General features: G+C 46.7%; 1 protein-coding gene and 1 pseudogene across 2 annotated transcripts; one reads left to right on the top strand and one right to left on the bottom strand.

The window, feature by feature from the left end:
- Positions 1 to 3930: 3930 nt before the first annotated feature.
- Positions 3931 to 4252, bottom strand: LOC308607537 (NADH dehydrogenase [ubiquinone] 1 beta subcomplex subunit 1-like; annotated as a pseudogene). The gene has a single exon. The product of its transcript is annotated as an NADH dehydrogenase [ubiquinone] 1 beta subcomplex subunit 1-like (transcript).
- A 15983-nt stretch (positions 4253 to 20235) lies between these two features.
- On the top strand, positions 20236 to 20807 carry RPRML (reprimo like; the record flags this gene model as incomplete). The annotated part of the gene is made up of 1 exon (XM_081218953.1): positions 20236 to 20807. The coding sequence occupies one exon, from the start codon at positions 20236 to 20238 to the stop codon at positions 20599 to 20601; it is 366 nt and encodes a 121-aa protein (XP_081075079.1). The 3' UTR covers positions 20602 to 20807.
- Between the last annotated feature and the right edge of the window lie 842 nt (positions 20808 to 21649).

Genomic DNA, 21649 nt, shown 5'->3' with positions numbered 1-21649 from the left:
AAAAGACATGGAAGCCACAGATCATTGGTCTAAATAAATATTTACAAGTTATAAATCAAACTAACAAGCTGTTAACTGAAATATTTTCTATCCTCATATTCTGACAAACATTCCTTTAAAAGGATAAAATTTTTAAATGTGTATGAAGCTATGGTTTATATATGACTGAAAGTTAGCAAAATGTCAAAGATGAATGAATTTAATTTTTATTCCACATGTCCAGATGCTCTATTAATGGGCTGACAATGTTGGGATGAATAATAAACATATACATAATTCCTAAAGGATTATAAATATTCCATGAACTTTATTTTTCTTATCTCCCTTTCAATACAATCACTAATTATATTACTATTATCAAGATTTTTCAATATATTTAAGAATTAAAAACATAATTATATTCAAAGTACAAAATTTTAAATATATTTTCATCAAAAATATAAATTTATGTGAAAAATGTATTAATTTTCTGTTTTCCAAAAATTAGCTTTTTTAAAATATTGAAAGGTATCTAATAATTCAAAAGGCAAAATACAAATTAAAATGAATGAATATTAAATTTTTATGTCAAAATTATTTATATAAATCCAAACACTTTATTTTACTCTTTGAAAGCTTAATTAAATTTTATTAAGTAACTTTTAATTTTAAAATTTAACTTAAATTTTATTTAAATTATAAATTAATTTAAAAACTTTTTTTAATTTAAAACTTTTTAAATGAAAATGTTAAAATTCATAAGTCTAGCACTCAATGTCCATCTTGTTGCTAATGTAAAGAATTAGTATCATGTTATGTCTGAAGTCTAAACATATATAAAAATTTAAGAGTAATATGTAATGTGATTTATGCAATATTACAAAAATTTCCTCAGCTTTTTACAACTGAGGCAAATACTGTACTAATTCCTCTGTACTTCCGGAACCATGAGTAGAAACATGAAAATAAGAATTGTACACTCAGCACTACTAGAAAATGATATTTCATTGTGTTCAAATCTATTGCGTTCAAGCTACCTGAGAGGAAAGCTCTGACAAGTTAGTCTTTTCTCTTTCCTAAGTTCTTTTCTGCTCAAAGCATCTCTGGACTCTGAAATTGTACCAAGCAGGAGTCATTAAGCTTTCATCAAACCTTTAGACGCAGTTGCATTTTTTCCCCATGAACATAGGGTAAGATGTAAAGAAGCATCTCCCCAGGGCCTAAACATTGTTAGTCAAGAGAGTGGATGTTTCGGGTTAAGTCGTGCTGTGCCAGTGCTGAGTGCCAGGTCCTGAGTAACAGAGGCATCCTGTGGTTTAATTTAATTATCTTGTCTGCAGGTGCACTAAGCACAGGCCCAGCTAGGGGCTCCACTTGTCAGTTTTAATGGCAATACTGGAAAAGTATGCTCTGGCAATAAATTGCTATAGAAACCAGAGGAAAATTTAAGGAAGTGTCTGCTTTGAGTTTTCAATAAAATATGAGAAAACCCCCAAATGATACCACTGGCTGAAGTGCAGAATACAAGGAACTAAAATCCAGTGACAGAAATGAAATCTGTATTTAAGGCAGAAAGAGCAGAATCCACATGGCAGAAGAGTCGATCAAGGCTGTAGTCACACACTTGGGAAGTTCTTCAAATGCAGAGCAGAAAGACGTGTGGAAAACAATGGGACAAAAAAAGGATGGATATGGATGATAAAGATTAGAGCCTTAAACTGGGACAAAGACACCAGAGCTGAAAAAAGGTGAGTTTGCAGATCTGACAGGTAACCTGTGTTCCAGGAAAAATACATGAAAAGATAGTCACTACTGAGACATATTCAAACCATATATTCATAAGACTGAATTTTTTACTTTACTTTTAGGCTTGTACTTTACCCCACAGAATATATACCTTCTCAAATACTTCAGGAATAGTGACAAAATTGATTATAAACTAGGCTACAAATAATACCATAATTTGTCCCCAGAGGAGGAATTACATAAGCTCCGTACTCTGGCTATAATTTAAAATCCTCAGTTTCTTATAACTTTAACAGAAACACACACACACACACACACACACACACACACACATTTTCCCATCTGAGTAATTATTGGGTCAAAGGCAAATTAAAGTCTGGAATAACAGGTTTGCAAAACAATGAAAATGACATTAATATATTAAGTGTCTGAAATTTATTTAGAAGTAAATTCATAATCTTAACTGCTTTCATTCAAATAAAACAAGCAAACTGAGCATTCAACTCAAGAAGTTAGAAAAAGTAGAAGAAAAACATTCCCAAGGAAAACAGAAGGAAGCAAAACATAAGAATGAAAGTGTAACGTATTTAATTGGCTTCAGGGGGAAATATTGGGTGATAAGTTAAAAACGAAGTTAAGAAACAAAGACTAGAGAACCTGAATATTATGTGTCCCACTATGGACCTTGGATCCTTCTCTGTAGCATTAGTGTTGTGTAAACTAAATTTTTCAAAGTTTCTGGAGTGAATTCCTTGCAAGGACTGGCCACTCGGAAGCCAAGGGTTACCAGCAAGCAACAGATTTCTTTAATAAAAACACAGTGGGTAGGGCCTCCCTGGTGGCGCAGTGGTTGAGAGTCCGCCTGCCGATGCAGGGGATACGGGTTCGTGCCCCGGTCTGGGAGGATCCCATATGCCGCGGAGCGGCTGGGCCCGTGAGCCATGGCCGCTGGGCCTGCGCGTCCGGAGCCTGTGCTCCGCAACGGGAGAGGCCACAACAGTGAGAGGCCCGCATACCGCAAAAAGAAAAAAAAAAAAAGAAAAAAAAAAAAAACAAAAAAAAAAAACAACACAGTGGGTAGATTATCCAAGAAAGTAAATATAACTGAAGGTTCTAAAGCCTTGATAGCCCAAAAGCATTGCCAAACACTTTCTCCCATAAAATCATATTTTGTCCCTAGGGGGGACCCCCAGCAGGACTGAGAAGTACCATTGCCTGCTGCTGGACCTGGGAGCATGGGGCAAGGAGGGAGACTTATGTCTCTGCTCAGGAAAGTGCAATGGAAGCTCCTAGATTGTGCTGTGAAATGCAAGATGAGTGAAATACACACCTGCCTTTGAAAAATCAAATATGGACCTTAGCAGGTCCATAAGTCTGAGTAATTAATAGACTGGAGAAATTCCATGGTGGTCCAGTCCAGACACACCATTCACATAGTTCAAAAAGAAGCATGCCACCCTGATGGTCAGCCCTTCGAGAAATGAATCCTTCCACTGAGCTAAAAATTGCCTGTGTCCACTTTCTCTGCTTAATCTCAGTCCCCACACATCATCCACCCAGCTTCGGACCCTCTTGCATGGGGTGGCCAATTGCTGGCCTTTGGAGTCAAACCAAAACTTCTGGCAAAGAACTGGGCTCATATAACTGTATGTATAGGTAAAGCATGTGACTACAACATTATATGTTTTAGTGTAATCATGCCTGAGCATCTTCATAGAACTTACCTATTATTTTATTACTTTCCCCAAGTTTCTCTTTTATATTATAGTTAAAGCATTATGCTGATTTTTAAATTTACCGTCATTATGAATGGATTAAACAAATCAATAAAAAGGAATGAATGACTGGTACACACAACAACGTGGATAAATTTCAAAATAATTATGCTGAGTGAAAGAAGCCAGACCAAAAAAAGAGTATATACTGTATGAGTCCATTTATAGAAAACTCTAGAAAGTGTAAACTAATCTATAATGACAAAACAGGTCAGTAGTTTTTTGGGGGGACTAGGGAGTAGAAAGGGGCACAAGGAAATTTTGGGGGGTGATTGAGATGTTCACTATCTTGATGTGATGATGGCTTCATGAGAATTTACATAAACCAAAAATTAGCAAATTGTACACTATAAGTGTCATTTATTATATGTCAATACTTCAATAAAGTGCTTAAAATCTTTAAAAATTACTATCATTACACTATATATATATTTAAATAATGAATGTGTTTTTTATTTCTCTTATAATTTAAAAAATGTGAACATTCTGTAATTCAGCAGCAACTTTTACTTCCTGGTGACTTCTTCACTGGGTCTTAATTCCCTTTTATATAACAGACTCTTGTTCGGAAGGCAATTAGCTTTTCATCATTCTTTCTGTCTAGATAACAACCAACAACAAATCCCACAGGGACAAGTATACGTACCCAGTGGTCACGCACAATCTGAAGTAAGTTCATCATGAATGCTGAAGCCTCGGAAGCAACAACGACACCACCCACAAAATATGTTTTGTGAAAAGGGAGTTATGGGTCTGTCATGGTTGAGGATCCCAGTATTAGGAAGATTCAGAAGTTGGGGCAAATTTTCTCCCACGTGCCGGTTTTCAAGCCAACTCTCTGTGCAATTTATCCAGTGGCCACTAGAGGCCAGCAGAGGTCCAGGTACAGGAAGGCAGGAGCTGCGGGGACTCCAACACGTAAACGTATTCCCTCCTCTATGCTCGCCAGCCTGGGAGCTGGGCATTAATATCTTAATTTATGCAGTGGTAGAGCCGGGATTTGGGTTGTGGTCTCTTTGGCTCCTGATTCCACTTTGTTGGTCCCTCAACATCGAGAGCCCTCCCTGTGCTACCATATGTCCTGTCTCCAGTGGGGCAGCAGCCAGAGCTCCGGGTCTGTCATCCACAGAAGTGACATGGAGTAGTTGGAGGTGCCTTTAGAAGGCCGCTCAGGCTCAAGGTACCCTCTGTATTGGCCTTCCACCTTGTCTGAAACCCTGCTATTATGAAACAAGGCGGACTTCCCTGATGGCGCAGTGGTTAAGAATCCTCCTGCCAATGCAGGGGGCACGGGTTCGAGCCCTGGTCCGGGAAGATCCCACATGCCGCGGAGCAACTAAGCCCCGTGCGCCACAACTACTGAGCCTGCGCTCTAGAGCCTGCCAGCCACAACTACTGAGCCCACGTGCCGCAACTACTGAAGCCCGCGCGCCTAGAGCCCGTGCTCCGCAACAAGAGAAGCCACTGCAATGAGAAGCCCGCGCACCACAACGAAGAGTAGCCCCGCTCACCGCAACTAGAGAAAGCCTGCGCGCAGCAACGAAGACCCAATGCAGCCAAAAAAAAAAAAAGTCAGCGTTCCATTATCAGACACTGCAACATCACAGGCTTAGCTAACCAGGCTGAAGAATGAAGCACTGGTGGAAAGGTCATTTTTTATAAGGGACAGGGAAAGGAGACAAGGTTTAATTGGGGGTGGGGAGGTGATGGTGGAGCACCCATGGGACGCGATAATGGAGGCCTCCCAATAGAACCTATTGTTAATACATATTGAGCCCTCCCAGGGTGTGAGGCACGAAGCAGTGTATGCAGTGAATCATTTCATCTTCACAGCACTCTTGTGAAATTAGATGCAGAGAAGTTAAGTTACTCACCCATAATCACAGAGCTTGTAGGAGAGAGAGCAAGGATTTGAATTCAGGTTTGACACCAACATGCTGGGTTTAGCTGCTACTCTGTACTGCTCACTTTCATGGAATTGTCTTTCTTACTCTTTGGGGCTGGGGTATTATTTAGTTCCTGTGTTAAATTGGTTGGTGTTGGTAGCAGGTGGTGGGTATTTTATTTCAAACTTCTGGAGATAAAGCTCCTGATGATTCAAGGGAATTTTAATCCCCTGTGATGGTCCAGGAGGGAAGCCCTCTCTATTGATTGAACATTTTCAATGTGTGAGGTTCTGTGCTAAGGTTGATACTTTCTTAGTGATGCTATTGGAAGGGCAGGTGGGCAGAGGCCAGCAACAAGGAGTCGAGGGGCAGGTGATATGGAATGATCCAGTGACATTGTTCATTTCTGCCCACAGATGTGTGTCAAAGGCAGCAGGACCCCACCTCAGCTGGAGTCCCGAGCAGGTGACTAGACCAGGGTGTAGGTCCAGGGAGCTCACCAAAAGGCCCCAGTCATCAGGAAAAGCCAAACCATCCCAGTGAGCAGATAACACATGTGTGTGGTTTGTGGGTGATGAAGTATTCCAGCGGTTTCTTTTGTAATTTTTTTAAAATTTATTTTTGGCTGTGTTGGGTCTTTGTTGCTGTGTGCAGACTTTCTCTAGTTGTGGCGAGCGGGGGCTACTCTTTGTTGCAGTGTGTGGGCTTCTCTTGTTGTGGCTTACGGGCTCTAGAACACAGGCTCAGTAGTTGTGGCGCACAGGCTTAGATGCTCCATGGAATGTGAGATCTTTCCGGACCAGGGATCGAACCCGTGTCCCCTGCATTGGCAGGCGGATTCTTAACCACTGCACCACCAGTGAAGTCCCTCTCCAGAGGTTTCTTTCCTGGACATCCTTCCCCTTGGGCTTGAAGCAGTCCACCTGGGATCATGCAGCTTGATCCTCCAGGCAAGGTGCCTCAGGGAGGTGGTCTCTTCTGTTCTGCAGGGCCCATCAGCTATGGGCTTCTGCCCATCCTGCTGCTTTTATACTCTTATGGACACATGGTAGGGGTGATACAGGCACCAAGTAAAGGCTCCAGGGCTGCACAGGTGAGGACAAAGCAAAAGGAGGCCAGAGATAAACAAGTCCTCACAGACCCATTGGATCCACTTGCTTCATTTCATAGATGGGAAAACTGAGGACTGGGGAGGGGAAAAGACTCGACCAAGGCTACACGCAGGGTTAGTTAATGGCCAAGTTGGGGGTAGGACTCCCAGCACAGTCTCTTTCTCCCATACGCCCCAGACTTAGTTAATGATAGGTCCTTGCTTCGGGACACTTCTTTGTACTTTGTCTATTACTATTTACTCATTATCTTGTGTCTTTCTGAAAACAATAATTCTTTAATATCATTACATATTCAGTCAGTGTTCAAATTTCTAATTGTTCTATGCCAAAAAGCATTTTTTTAACAATTGGATTAAATCAAGATCCAAATAAGATGCTCTCAGTTGTGATTGGTTGATGTCTCCTAAATCTCTTTTAATCCGTAGGTTTCTCTCCCCTCTTTCTCTTTTTCTTTGTAATTTATTATTGAAGAAGGCAGAGCATATACCTTGTAGATTGTCCACAGTCTGTGTTTTGATGATTACAAGCCCATGATGTAGTTTAACATATTGCTCTGTCTTCTATAATTCCTGTAAATTGACAGTTGAGTCTAAAGGTTTGATCAGATTAAGATCAAAGCAGGTGTTGTGTTCTTCCATCAAAGGGACATAATGTCTAATTGGCTTCCTTTCTGTGACATTAGCAGCTGTTGATGCCCAATGCCTGGACCCATTAATTCTCCGGGAGTTAAACATGGTGACATTCTAATCTATAATTCCTTCTTCATTTAGTAACTGCTTTATTTCAACAAAGAGAAACTTCCCCTCCTCTACTATCGGTTACCCTGGCTATTATCTCATGAATTCTGTGAGAATTCTGGGTCGGTACAAGTGTACCCCATTTCTATATGAGCACAGAGATCAGAGGGGTAAAGGGAACTGTTACCAGAAGAACTGTCCAGCTGAGCCCCCATCAACCCACAGAATTATAATAAATAATTAAATAGGAGTTGTCTTAAGGCCCTAAATCAAGCAGCAGCCCACGGGTGGCAAATCTGGGCTTAAGGACTCCTAGGCCTTTTTCTCCCTTCATAGGAGGACAGATCTGCACAGAATCTTAAACATCATGCAGTTCAGCCTTGTCATGTTCAGATGGGGAAGGTGAGGAAGCTGAAGGCTGGAGAGGTGTAGTGACTTACACAGACTTGCACATGTAACCAAGGTCATGGGCATAACCTTAAAGGAAACCCCTAAAAATTCCTGTGATCAGTTCCAGGGTCTTTGATGCCGGTGTCTGCCTTTCTTGCCCTACAGCCTGTGCTTGTACCTAGTGCACCATCTCTCGACCTTGTCCTACTGTTGTGTCCCCAGTGCCCAAGATCGACACTTGATAAATATCAGTTGAATGAATACATGAATGAAGGTGCCATTGTTTATACCTCTCCAGAAGTGGCTGCTCGTGGACCTGCCCACTGGGGAAGGTCCTGCAGGCATCGGCCCTGCTGTAGGTGTCCAGAGAGCTGCCAGCCTGTCAGGCACAGGGCCGGAGCCACGGTAAGAGGACGAGAGAGAAGAGGGAAGCAGCAGGGTTCACTCTAAGGAAGCAACTGGAGCAGCAGACTATACTCCACCCTGGCAAGAGGCAAATGCAGCAACACACAATCCTGCAGAGAGCATGGATGGGGGGCACCGGTAGGGGCGGGGACAGGACTCCAGTGCACAGGAGGAGCAAGGCAGGACCCTCAGCCTCATACTGGGCAGGTGACCAAGGCAGGAACTCAAGCCAAGGATCAAATCAGAAGCCGTGAGGATTAGTTAGGATTAAGCTGAGTTGAGGGCATGGAAAACCCCAACTATCACTGACTCAAACAGGGTAGAAGCTCATTTCCTTCTCACGTTAAGACACCCCAGGGGAGTCAGTCTACCACCAACAGGGTGCTCCATGGTACAAAGGAGATGAAAGAGAGAGAGGACCCAGGCTCCCCTGTCTTCTTGCTCTCCTATCTTCAATCATAACTTTGCTCCTTGGACCAAGAAGGCTGCTGGGACTCAGCCTTTCCTTGCCATATTCCAGGTATCAAGAAAGAGTAAGGGAAGAGAAGAGCAGTCTCCTTTTTGGGGGGCATTTCCTAGAATTGTGCAGACTACTTCACTTAGATTCTACTGGCCAAAAGTGAGTCACAAAACTAGACCTAGCCACAAATGACAACGGGAAATACCGTCTTCATTTCACACATTCATGGAACCAGCTAAAAATCAGAGAGTCAGTAAGTGAAGATCAGAGAACATGTATCCAGTGACTCAAATTATGATACAAGGCAGAAGTCAGCAGGGGACTCACAGCTGAGGCCCAGGTGCTGGGCTGTAGCTGTTTCCATCCCTGCTGCCCTAGGTCCCAGGGCTTGGGCACAGTGAGGTCATTTGAGTGCAGTTGTGGGGCGGGAGGGGCTGTTGAGCCCAGCCACAGGGCCTGACGGTCCCTGAGTACCACAGCAGCAGCAGTGGGCCTTTTGCAGCTAAGCGTAGCATCAGCCCTGGAAGAAGTGTCTGCTCATGGTCAAGAACAGGCACAGACTCAAAGGCCAACAACTGCCTGATGCCGTGAAAAGCATCCTCAAGATGATGAATCCAGGGCCACAGACTGCCTTTTCCCAGGAGGCAGTGACGTGGCTGAGGACAACTGCCTTTTTTTCTTTACTTAAAAAAATAATTAAAACAATTTTACCATAGAATAACATGTACGTAGAAAAGTACACAGATCATAAGTGTACAGCTCAATGGTTTTCACAAATAAATGAACAACCCAAGTACCCAGCACCCAGATCAAGAAGTAGAACATGGGCTTCCCTGGTGGCGCAGTGGTTGAGAGTCCGCCTGCCGATAGAGGGGACACGGGTTCGTGCCCCGGTCCGGGAAGATCCCACATGCCGTGGAGCAGCTGGGCCCGTGAGCCATGGCCGGTGAGCCTGCGCTCTGCAACAGGAGAGGCCACAACAGTGAGAGGCCCGCGTACAGCAAAAAAAAAAAAAAAAAAAAAAAAAAAAAAAAAAGAAGTAGAACATTACCACAACCGCAGAAGGCCCTGAGTGTCCCCTTCTGGTGACTACCCACCCACTCGCCCTCCTCCCACCTCCACCCTTCCCACACCACACCCTCCAATGCCCACCCCTACCACCAGGATTTAAAAATCTTTCTAGGCAATTCTATAGTCAATGTTGAAAATCACTGCTTTTGTAAAAACAGTTATCTAACTTGGCTGCGCATGAGAATCCACTGGGATAGAACAGGGAACAGAGACAGCTAGAAGGCAGCGTGGTACAGTGGAGAAACCCGGGGGCCAGACAGGCCTGCCAGTTATCAGCTGTGTGACCATGACTGAGTCCCTTCACCTCTCTGAGCCTCACCTGTGAAATGGGAATAGTATCATCCCATGCCCAGCAGAGTTAAGGCTGAGAGATAGAGGGTGTTAAGCCCAGGCACATGCAGCGTCCATATATGGCAGCTACAATTGTCATTTTTATTAAAGGTGAGCAACCCCAGGAAGACTGAAAGCCCTTCTTTCTTTATGCAGATGGGACCCAATCTGGGGATGGTGGATACAGACTATATTGATAAGAGGGTCAACAGGTTGTGCTGATGAGAAGCTGGGGTCTTTCTAGGGAGCCCAGGAAAATTCCACGGGCAGCAGAGATTCCCAGCCAAAGCCAATGAGAGGTGGCCACTGGCTAGCACAGCTGCAACAGCACTGGGGACCAGCAGCTGTGGATGAACTTGGGCAAAACCAATCCTTCTCCTTCAGCAAGACAAGCAAGGAGCTGACTGGCTGCAGGCTCTGACCCTGAGATGTACTGATAGAGAAAGAAGCAACCTGCATCCAGCACCTACTTTGTGCCAGATGCTGCACATTCACGCCTTTAATCTTGTGAGGTGGGCAAACTCATCCCATTTAACCCTGGAGGAGCCTGAGGCTTACGGGCAGGAGCACCTGCCTAACTCACAGAACCCAGGTGTCACCAGGAGGCTGGGACCTGCCTCTCGGTTGGGCTGCAGTGGCAGCACCCCTAGGGACGTTCTGTGTTCGCAAATGACCTGCAGTCACCTTGTTTGATTAGATGCTCATTTCTGTCTTTTTTCCTGAAATGAAAAGTATATGACTTTTTAAGATGATGACTTTATCTTTTTTGGTACTTATTACAAGACATAATGTTTACTTTAGAACATATAGGAAATACAGATAATCAAAAGAAAAATATCAAAGTCTCTCATAGCCCCATCCTACAGAGATGAGCACATCAATGATTCACACCTATTGTTCATCTATGTGAGTCTGTGTGTATGTGTGTGTGCGTGTGTGGGTGTGTGTGCGCACACAGGTAGAAATTTACCAGAAAGGAGTCATAGGGTATACTCTGTTAGATAATTAGCTTCTCTTCACTTAACAATACAGTTGACCTTGAACCACACAGGTTTCAACTGCGCGGGTCCCCTTATAGCAGACTTTTTTCAATACAAGGCAGGTTCCATATTCGCAGATATGGAGGACCAACTCTGGGACTTTAGCATCTGGGGATTTTGGTATCCAAGGCAGGTCCTGGAACCAATTCCCTTTGGATATCAAGGAATGACTGCATATAGTGGCCATATTTCTATGTCCTTGAATATTCTTCTCCAACAGTGGTTCTCATTAGAACCCCCCAGGAAAGCTTAACAAATATTCACATCTGGGTTCCACCCCCAGGCCAATTTAATGGGCCTGAGATGGGGTTGGTCTATGGGACTTTGAAGACTCCCCAGGTGGTTCCAATGTGTGGCCAAGCTGGAGGGCCCCTGTGCCACAGCATCATTTTCCCATTGTGGCCTTGCATTCTTTTTGCTGAAGGGAGGCACTGTAATTTGACCATCCCCCTTTTCTTGGACATTTAGTTTGGCTCCATTTTTTCATCATTATAAACCTTGTAGAAGGTTCTTCAAGTTTCCCCCATTGCACATGTTCATTATGGCTTTCAGAAACATCGGTAGTATGATCATTTTATTCTTTTTTTTTCTTCCAGCCTTATTGAGATATAATTGACATACAGCACTGCATAAGTTTAAGGTGTACAGCATAAAGACTTGACTTACATACATCATGAAATGATTACCACAAAATAAGTTTAGTGAACATCCATTATCTCATATAGATACAAAATAAAAGAAAAAAAATATTTTTCCTTGTGATAAGAACTCTTAGACTTTATTACCCTCTTAACAACTTTCACATATAATATACAGCAGTGTTAATTATATTTATCATGTTGTACATTACATCCTTAGTACTTTTTTATCTTATAACTGGAAGCTTGCACCTTTTCACCACCTTCATCAAATTCCCCCTCCCCCCACCCGTAGGTGATTTTATTCTTTTTTCATATACATATTTATTTATTTATTTGGCTGCACTGGGTCTTAGTTGCAGCACACAGGATCTTCATTGCCACGTATGGGATCTTTGTTGCGGCATGCAAACCCTTAGTTGCAGCATGTGGATCTAGTTCCCTGACCAGGTATGGAACCCGGGCCCCCTGCGTTGGTAGCGCGGAGTCTTAGCCACTGGACCACCAGGGAAGTCCCTGGTGACTTTATTCTTGATTTAAGAACTTTGGCAAAGAGGCTTATGGAATGGTATCAGGTGAATTAGATACGACTCTTTTGTATAAGTGAAAGTCAGCTCAAGGTAGCTTAAGCTATAAAGTGGGCTTATTACCAAACTATGGGAGATTTCAGCGTTCTGACTGCTGGGACTTTCTCTCACACCCTTTAAGCTGTTGCTCCTCATTGCTTCTCCCCCAGCTCCTGGCAACCACTAATCTGCATTTTCGTTTCTATGGATTTACCTATTCTGGATATTTCATATAAATGAAATCATGCAGTATGTGACCTTTTGTGTCCAGCTGCTTGTACTTAGCCTAAAGTTTTTGAGGTTCATCCACGTTGTAGCGTGTATCAGTCCTTCGTTCCTCTTTATGAATAACATCCCATTTGAATGGCTATACCACGTTTTGTTTGTCCATTCACCTGTGGATGGACATTTGGCCGTTTCCACCTTTCAGCTATTATGAATAGTGCTGCTGTGAACACGCATGTATGTGTATTTGTACATTTCCAATTCTTTGGGAATATACACCTGCGAGTGGAATTGCTCGTCATTACCTTTTGTCTGGTCCATTGCAGTAGCATCCAGAGTGATCTCTACATGGTCGCAAGGGTGATCATTTTCCTTTCTCAAAAACCTTATTTTTCTTCTTATAAGAGCTATACACGTTCACTGTCAAATTTTTTAAAAATACAGAGAAGAGTTTGTTTTCTTTTTTAATCCAGGGGAATGTAAATGCTGCCCCGCTGACTTCCCCGCCCACTCTCTAGCCTTCTCTTTTGTCATTCCTCCGCACTGCCGCCCCACCCCTGGGTCCCTGTGACTACAGCCCTATGCTTCCCCAGGCTTCAGAGCCACAGCAGATGCTGCTTCCTCTGCGGATTGCTCTTCCTGCCCTTGTCTGCATTTTCCTGTTTACCTTTTCTGACTCAGCACTCCTGTCACTGTTCCCCCAGCACATCACACAGACCTGTAAATGGCCAAGATCACTGTGCCTGGACAGTGAGAAAGGGAGGCTGACCCACTTGGGATGCTGTGGGGTTCTTCTGCTTGACCCCAAAGCAGCACTGGTCCTAGCCCTCTCCTCTCCACAGTTTCCGATGTTCCCCACAGCGTCTGAGCTAAACAGGGAACCACCAGCTCCCCTGAGCCTTGTCATTAGGGGTTGGCATTTTGCTACATTCCCCTGTTGTGACGACTGGCAGTGAGGCTGGTGCCAAATGGGCAACCCAGAAGGATATTTCTCTTCCTTTTTCCTTCCTCCAGCTTTGTTCTTTCGGCTCGAGAAGCCAGATGCTTTGGGGTCTAATAACACGCTGCCGTTGGAAGTGAAGACTGTCAGAGCTGGAAAGGCAGAACCTCATTATAAATAATCACTGCCAGCATTTATTGAACACTTACTCTGTGCCAGGCCCTGTGCCCGGCCCGCTTCCAGGCATTACCTCATTTACCCTTCCCAACAATTCTAGGAGGCAGAAACCATCATCGCCCCTGTTCTGCAGGGAAGGAAACAGAGGCTTTAGGGAGGTTACAGGGCATTTCCTTAACTGTGCTGAGTGGTACACAGTGGCAAAAAATATTAGTAGGTGGGTAGGGAAAAGGAATCCCATTGTTACACACCGCATCCTGCAACCCCACACACCCCCCACCCCGGGAAATTCACAATGCACATCAACATACTAAAGGCCCTGAGAAAGCCTGTAGTAAAGAAATCTGTTAAGGTCAGTGCCACTTCTGTACAGACCTCACGGAACTGCTGATCCAGAAAGCACAGTTTGGGGAATGAAGATATTAACCATGCTTCTCATCTTATATATGGGGTAAGGGAGGCCCACGTAGTGGTTTAGGTGCAGACCAGGCACAGATCTGGGGCCCCATGCTCTCTGCACATCCCCTCCCCCACCTTCCAGGAAACAGAGGGTGGAGGAAGGCAAACCATGATCCAAATGGCCCACTCCCTGTTTTTATCAATAAAGTTTTATTGAAGAGGATCTGTTTCAGCTCCCTCGATTTATAGATGAGCCAATCAAGGCCCAGAGAGGATGGGTGACTTGTCAAAGGGCACACATAGCCAATCAGGGGCAGAGGCAGAAATAGATTCCAGATCTCCAAAATGCAGGTATTCTCTGAAACACAAATCAGACAGGTGGTAGGAGGTGGCGTGTGAAGTTCCTGATACCCGTGATACCTGCTCACAAGTTCTCCACTGTGCAGTACTTGCACAGGTACTGCCCCCTTTCTGCTATGGCACAGACACCCCTGAGGCATTTCTCCTGATGCTCTGGGCAAAGCCACCCTGGCGTGAAGAGCGGCCCTCCTCTGCTCTCCGCCTTGTGTGGGTGAACGGAGCAGGGGCCAACCTCCAAGGCTCTCGAGAGGGGCAAAAGCTGAACAGGGCAATCCGTGTTTATTTAAATTCTGTACCAGATGCAGGAAATCATTAACTTCCCCTCTGCCAATGTAAAACGTGAGGTCATTTGGACAGGACCTGGGCCGAAGGCAACTTTGGCCTGCTCCAGGAAGTTTGCCAAATAAATGAAGAGCATAACAGGAGCCTCAGGGCAGCTGTTTGAAACCACTTCAGAAAATAAATTCCTTTCAAGGGCTTTTGGGCCTCCCTGAAGTGCACTGTTGTACAATGGTCATCTATTGACATTTTGTGTGTGTGTGTGTGTGTGTGTGTGTACAGTTGAATACGCAAATAAAATCATTCTTACCTCTTCATTAAAGTGGTTCATGCATAGAACACTTTATTGACCTTTTTAGAAATGTGAACAATTTAAAATACCTTCAGATTTAAACATTTCGGTTCAGATAGGTCCATCCGGCAACTGATACTAATTGGGGATGTTTTATCAGTCTCTGAATCTAGGGGTGGAATCAATCGTCTTACCAACCCCGGATGGCCAAGGCATGGTGGACAGCTAGAGGTTCATCTAGAAACAGCTGCGGGGACAACGGTGGCCTCTGGGTGGAGGTTCTTCCTGGGGCAGCCAGACTGCCCAGATGGCCTTTCCAGAGCTGGGAGATGCAGGCTTGTCACTGAGGTGGAGGGTAAAAATAGTCCTGTGTGGGTGGCAGCTGGGCCCAGAGGCTCTGGCTTCCTCATTCTAGAGCGGGAAGGCAGCCCGGTTGACAGGCACCTTCTTAGGCTCCTGAGGCCCCTCCCAAGCCCTGGGGCCTGGGGGGAGGGTGGTCTTTCTCTAACAGCAAAACACTCCCCTCCCCCCCTCACCCCCCCCCACCCAAGCACAAAGAACGTGCTGGAACAAACTTGGGCTGGGTTATAAAGTAGCTAAGGGCTGAAACTCTGGCTGTGCCAGTTACCAGCTCGGTGACCTCAGGCAAGATTTTTCTCCTTTCTGAGCCTCCATTTTCTCACCTGTCAAATGGGGCTCCTGACTTCTCTCTGCAAGGCTCGCTGTGAAGATGAAGTAACAATGACAGCTGACGTGTTCTACTCTGCAACCTCACTCTTCTGACCCTCCCCCTTCCACCGGTTGCTCACCTTCCAGCACATTCTTCAAGAGTTGCTCGAAGGCAAGCCAGCTGCATGTCATGAGGACGCTCAAGCAGCCCTACGGGAAGGTCTCCAGGGCCAGGAACCGAGGCTTCCAGACAGTAGCTGTGCTGGGGAGTCATGTTAGAAGCTGATCCGCTACCCCCGGTGGAGCCTTCCTGTGACTGTGGCCCTGGCCAACCCCTTGAATGCAGCCTCATGAGAGACCCTGAGCCAGAACAACCCAGCTAAGCTGCTTCCGGTTTCCTGGCCCTCAGAAGCTATGTGAGCTAAAAAATATTTGCTAAATTTGGCAGTGATTTGTGATGCAGAGATAAGTAATGTACTTCTCTTTCAGGGTTATTGTACGAATTAAGAGTTAATACAGGGGGCTTCCCTGGTGGCGCGGTGGTTGGGAGTCTGCCTGCCGATGCGGAGGACGCGGGTTCGTGTCCCGGTCCGGGAAGATCCCACATGCCGCGGAGTGGCTGGGCCCGTGAGCCATGGCCGCTGAGCCTGCGCGTCCGGAGCCTGTTCTCCGCGGCGGGAGAGGCCACAACAGTGAGAGGCCCGCGTACCGCAAAAAAAAAAAAAAAAAAAAAATAGTGCTCTGACCCACTACCTATAGCAACAGCCCAGGAAGCCGAACCACAACCCCGGTAGCAACCAGCCCCAAACATCCAGGCCTTGATCAATAACAAGCTTCCCTAATTTTGCCCCCACTTTCAACACAGTACAAATTGGAGAAAGTTAAATATGCTCCCCTAACCAATCACATGGGCTGCCCCTCGTCTAGTCAACCCACCTGTAGCTTTTCTATGCCAGCAGCCTCCAATCGGGGCACACCTGAAGCCGGCCCTTTTTGCTGCTACAAAGCTTTCCTGCTCCTCTATCTGCCTTTGTGTCTCTGCCAAACTCAGGTAATGGTGGCTGACCCCCTACTGTAGTAAGCTGTGAATAAATAGCCTTTGCTTGTTCATTTGGGTGGTCTTTGTTTATTTCCACATGCCCAAGTTCTCTCTCTCCCTTCCTGCTCCCAGGTCACAGACAACATCTTCCTCTCCTGCCAGGTAACCAGAGAAAGCTGCTCAGTGATGATGGAAGAAAGGGGACAGTTATAATTAAGAGTGTAGCTTTGGACGTAGTATTGATATGTCTATATCTATATCTATCTCTATACACACACACACACACACACACACACAATGGAATATTACCCAGCCATCAAAAAGAATGAAATAATGACATTTGCAGCAACATGGATGGACCTAGAGATTCTCATACTAAGCAAAGTAAGTCAGAAAGAGAAAGACAGATACCTTGTGATATCACTTATATGTGGAATCTAAAATACAATACAAACCAATATATCTACAAAACAAAAACAGACTCACAGACATAGAGACCAGGATTGTGGTTGCCAAGGGAGGGGTTGGTAGGGGAGGAATGGATTGGGAGTTTGAGGTTAGCAGAGGCAAACTATTATATATAGAATGGATAAACAACAAGGTCCTACTGTGTAGCACAGGGAACTATATTCAATATTCTGTGACAAACCATAATGGAAAAGAATATGAAAAAATATCTATATGTATAACTGAGTCACTTTGCAGTACAGCAGAAATTAACACAACATTGTAAATCAACCATATTTCAATAATTTTTTTTTAAAAAAAGAGTGTAGCTCTGGAACAGGACGGATCTCGGCTCAAATTCTGGCTCTGATGCTTAACTAGCTGTGTGGTCTTAGGTAAGTCAAACAACCACTCTGAGTCTCTGTTTCCTCATGTCAAGGGGACATTCACTGTAAGAATTCAGTGAGGTAATATATTTAATGCACTGAGCATATAATAGGTGCTTAATAAAGGAAAGGCCAACCATGAGCCTCCTCACAGCCTCTTGCTGGAGTAAGCAGGCCCCTGTACCCCACCTTTACTCACCCCTCCCCAACCTTTCTGTGCAGCAGACAGCTTGACTGACCTCAGCTGGACGGGGTCAAAGCCATGGGCTCCAAGTCCAGGGTATATCAAAGGTCAGGGGTTGGTCTCAGGAAAAGGATGGACAGAAGACATAAAAGCATTTCTCTAAAGAAACCCAGCTGGTCAAAAGCAGGGGACAAAATGTCTAGGCCAGATACCTGTTCTCATCCTGTTCTATCCTGGCTCTGAGGGGTGGTCAGGACAGGGAGACTCCTGCCCAGAAAACTCTGAGTGCCCTTGTGCCAGGCTGCTTTCTTAAGACTGAGGAGGTGAGCTGGGTCTTTCCCTAATCTCTCTCTCTCTCTCTCTCTCTCTCTCTCTCTCTCTCTCTCTCTCTCTCTCTCTCTCGTGTGTGTGTGTGTGTGTGTGTGTGTGTGCGTGTGTGCGCATACATGTTAGTTTCTTCATCTTTAAAATGAGAAATTTAATAGCTTCGCAGGACACACACACACAAATTAGTGTTCTACTAATAGTGAGGGGGTGGCTTTAGGATGCTCATGTGCTGGAGGCATCCTGAATCCCCTCCCTCCAATTTGCCAAGACCTTTCTTTCCACCCACTTATCTCTCCTTTCACCGCCACCACTGGAATCCAAGTCTCCAGCCGGCCATCTTTTGCCTGGACTATTGCAAAGAGTCCTGAATGCTTTCCTTCTTTCCTTTGATTCAACAATCAAAGAATACAAGGGTGAGGGCTTCCCTGGTGGCGCAGTGGTTGAGAGTCCGCCTGCCGATGCAGGGGACACGGGTTCGTGCCCCGGTCCGGGAGGATCCCACATGCCACGGAGCGGCTGGGCCCGTGAGCCATGGCCACTGAGCCTGCGCGTCCGGAGCCTGTGCTCCGCAACGGGAGAGGCCACAAACAGTGAGAGGCCCGCGTACCGCAAAAAAAAAAAAAAAAAAAAAGAATACAAGGGTGAGAAACCATCCACTAGCCCCTAAATTCACACTATGATTTTTAAAATATTGACAATAAACAGGACTGGGGACAGTATGCTCTTTCTCCACAGGGCTGGTGTGTAAACTGGTACATTTCTGGAGGGCAATTTGGTTAGATGTGATTTACTGATTCTGCAGGTCCATTTTTCAAAATATAATAGAAATAAAAAATTACAGTTTCTGTACCAAGACTTCATTACAAGGTTCTTTATGGTAATCTTGTTTCTGACAAAAGAAAGAGAAAGAAAGAAAGAAAGAGAAAGAAAGAAAGGAAAGAAAGAAAGAAGGGAAGGAATGGAAGGAAGGAAGGGAGAAAGAGAGGGAAAGGAAGGGAGAAAGAAAGGGAGAGAGAGAAACAAGTCAAATATCCAAACATAGAGACTTTGGTTAAATAAATTGTAACAGTCTATACTTTGACTACAATATACAATTCCTTCACTAAAAGTGATGTTGCAGACCAGTAATTCTCAAAGTGCATCTAGGAAGAGCAGCAAGAACATTTATTTGAAATGCACAGGCTTACTGATTCAGAAACTCTGGGCTGAGCCCGGGAATCTGGGTTTTAACAAGCCCCCTGGGCAATTCAGAACCACTGTTGTAGGTGAATATTTATCCCTACCAAAGGATAAACTGTTAAATGACAAAGGGTTACAAAACAGCATGTACAAAACAGCATGTATGAACAGTGCGTCCCTATTCTGAATACATATATAAAGACACACATAGAAAAAGGGCAGAAAGATTTTGTACCAAGGCGGTGACATGGACACTCTCTGGGTAGTAGGATTATGAGCTTTTAGATTTTTTTGCGTTTTGCTAATCGGTAATTTCTAACCAGTTTACAGTGACGTGTATTTGTGAAAAGGAATGGAGAGGGGGGAAAATGCAATAACATTTTTAAATTAAGAAAATGTCAAACAGGGAGGGCTGGGGGCGAGGTGGGAAGGAGGCAGAGAGTACTCCTCACCTTGATGGGGGGAGCGAGGCTGGGAGGACCTGGGTGGGAGCGGCGGGGCACGGCCGGCCACCCAGGGCCATTGCCCAGTGACGAGGGGAGAGAGGAGAGGGAAGGCAACGCTGGGGCGAGGGGAGGGGTCTCTGCGACTCCTCTGACATCTGGGAGGGCTTCCTGCGACTTCAGTAAAGAGCGGAGAAGAGACTTAGGGCAGACTGCAGGAAGAACTTAACTGCTAAGAGCACCAAATCCCAGAAGAGGCTCCTTGGGAGATTTTTCCCGGCTGGAACCAAGGCTGCCCCGAGGGTGTCGAGCTTCGCCGACCGAGGGCGGGGCTGCCCTGATCTCCCGACCCCTTCCAGCCTTGGGACACTGGGGGAGCTGCGATCGCTGCGGGATTCCCGCCCCGCAAGGACGCTGCAGGGCCTGGGTGGGGGGGGATGGGGAAGGAAGGAGGGGGCGGGGCCGTTGCTAGGGGTGGGGCGGCGGGGAGTGCGAGCAGCGCAGTCGGTGCGGCGAGGCGCGCTCGGCTCTGCCGCTCCAGCTCCCGCGAAGCCTGTTGCTGCCTTCTCCCGGCCGCCGCTTCCCGCCAGGTGCCCAGGGGCCGGCGGCCCGAGGGGTGCGGCGCGCGGGCAGCCCCCCGCCCTCTTGCTCTCCACGCACACAGGTGGACCCGAGCGTCTCCGAGAGCGCGGACGCCGGAGAGCCTCCCGGTGTGCCCCGGACCGCGCGCCAAGACCCCGGGCGCCGAGCGGCGATGAACGCGACCTTCCTGAACCACAGCGGCCTGGAGGCGGCGGGTGGCTTGGGCGGCGGCGGCGGCGGGGCCGCCGTGGGGAACCGCAGCCACGGGCTGGGCACGTGGCTGGGCTGCTGCCCCGGGGGCGCGCCGCTGTCCGCCAGTGACGGGGTCCCCGCGGGGCTGGCTCCGGATGAGCGCAGCCTGTGGGTGTCGCGCGTGGCGCAGATTGCCGTGCTCTGCGTGTTGTCGCTCACCGTGGTCTTCGGCGTTTTCTTCCTGGGCTGCAACCTGCTCATCAAGTCGGAGAGCATGATTAACTTTCTGATGCAGGAACGCCGGCCTTCCAAGGACGTGGGCGCTGCCATCCTGGGGCTGTACTGAGCGCCGCCTCGGCCCGCCCTCGGCAGCTTGGCTGGAAGAAGACGGAGAAGGGAGCCCAGGACCCTGGTTCCCTCCCCGGGCTCTGCCGCCGCCTCTCGGCGGGCAGCGCGAGGGGCAGCGACGTGCCTCCGGGCGCCCGGGCCTGGGCCACTGCGGGACCTTAGACGGCGGCGCGGGAAGGGACTTCCACACCCGACTCGGTCCTGCGTGCGGTCCAGCGTTGGGGGGTGGGAGGGTAGAGGATGGGGGTTCTTAACTGTTACTTTGAAAGGAAGTTCTGGGCAGGGTGGGAGAGGTTGTGGGATGCACTTGGGGCTGAGGTCACTGGCGTGGGAACTTTGTGTGTATGTAGGTGGGGTGGAGTGGGGGCGAGTTCCGAGCAGCGTGCGGGGGGGACGCCGCTATTGACGAATCCGAGTCACTGAGCTTGGTGGCTTGATTTCGCATTTGAGAAGAAATCTTGCAGTAAAGCTACAGCCGTCGGGCTTCCCGCGGCTTCCGCCCGCACTCCTGTGGGATGTGTGTGTATGTTGCGGGGGGGGATGTTGGCGGGGGTGGGCGGTGTGTAGCCTACTAGCAAGTACTTTAGGCAGGTCACAGGACGCCGGGCCTCAGGACTGGGCAGCTGTCGGGGCTGGTCGCGGGCTCCTGAGACCCCACTCGGAAGCCGCCGCCGGGGAGGAAAAAAGGTCGTGTTTTCTACGCGGACAGCCAGGGAGGCAGGTCCTGCAGGCTGGCGGGACAACTGGTGAGATCAATTAAATCCCTGGAAAATTTGAATCTATTCCGTGAGATGGAAAAAAAAATCAATTACTTGAGTCCAAAAGGGAGAAAATAGCAAAAATAATACATCAGGACAGTGGGCAAATAAAATTTAATTAATGTGTGGGCAGCGGTCTAGATCGAGGGAAATTTTAATTATAGGGCCAAAAGCCCCATGTAAGGGCTTGCTTGATGCTACCCTTGTAGAGGGTAGGTGAGCAGATTCTGAAGATGTGCCCTTGCAGCATGGGGAGGAGAGTTTGGGTGGGGGGAATGTATGGTTGGG

Source organism: Mesoplodon bidens, assembly GCF_964165515.1.
Source record: "Mesoplodon bidens genome assembly, chromosome: 19".
NCBI classification, from domain to species: Eukaryota; Metazoa; Chordata; class Mammalia; order Artiodactyla; family Ziphiidae; genus Mesoplodon; species Mesoplodon bidens.
The sequence above is the reverse complement of the archived record's forward strand: the minus strand, read 5'-3'. Positions and strand labels throughout refer to the sequence as shown.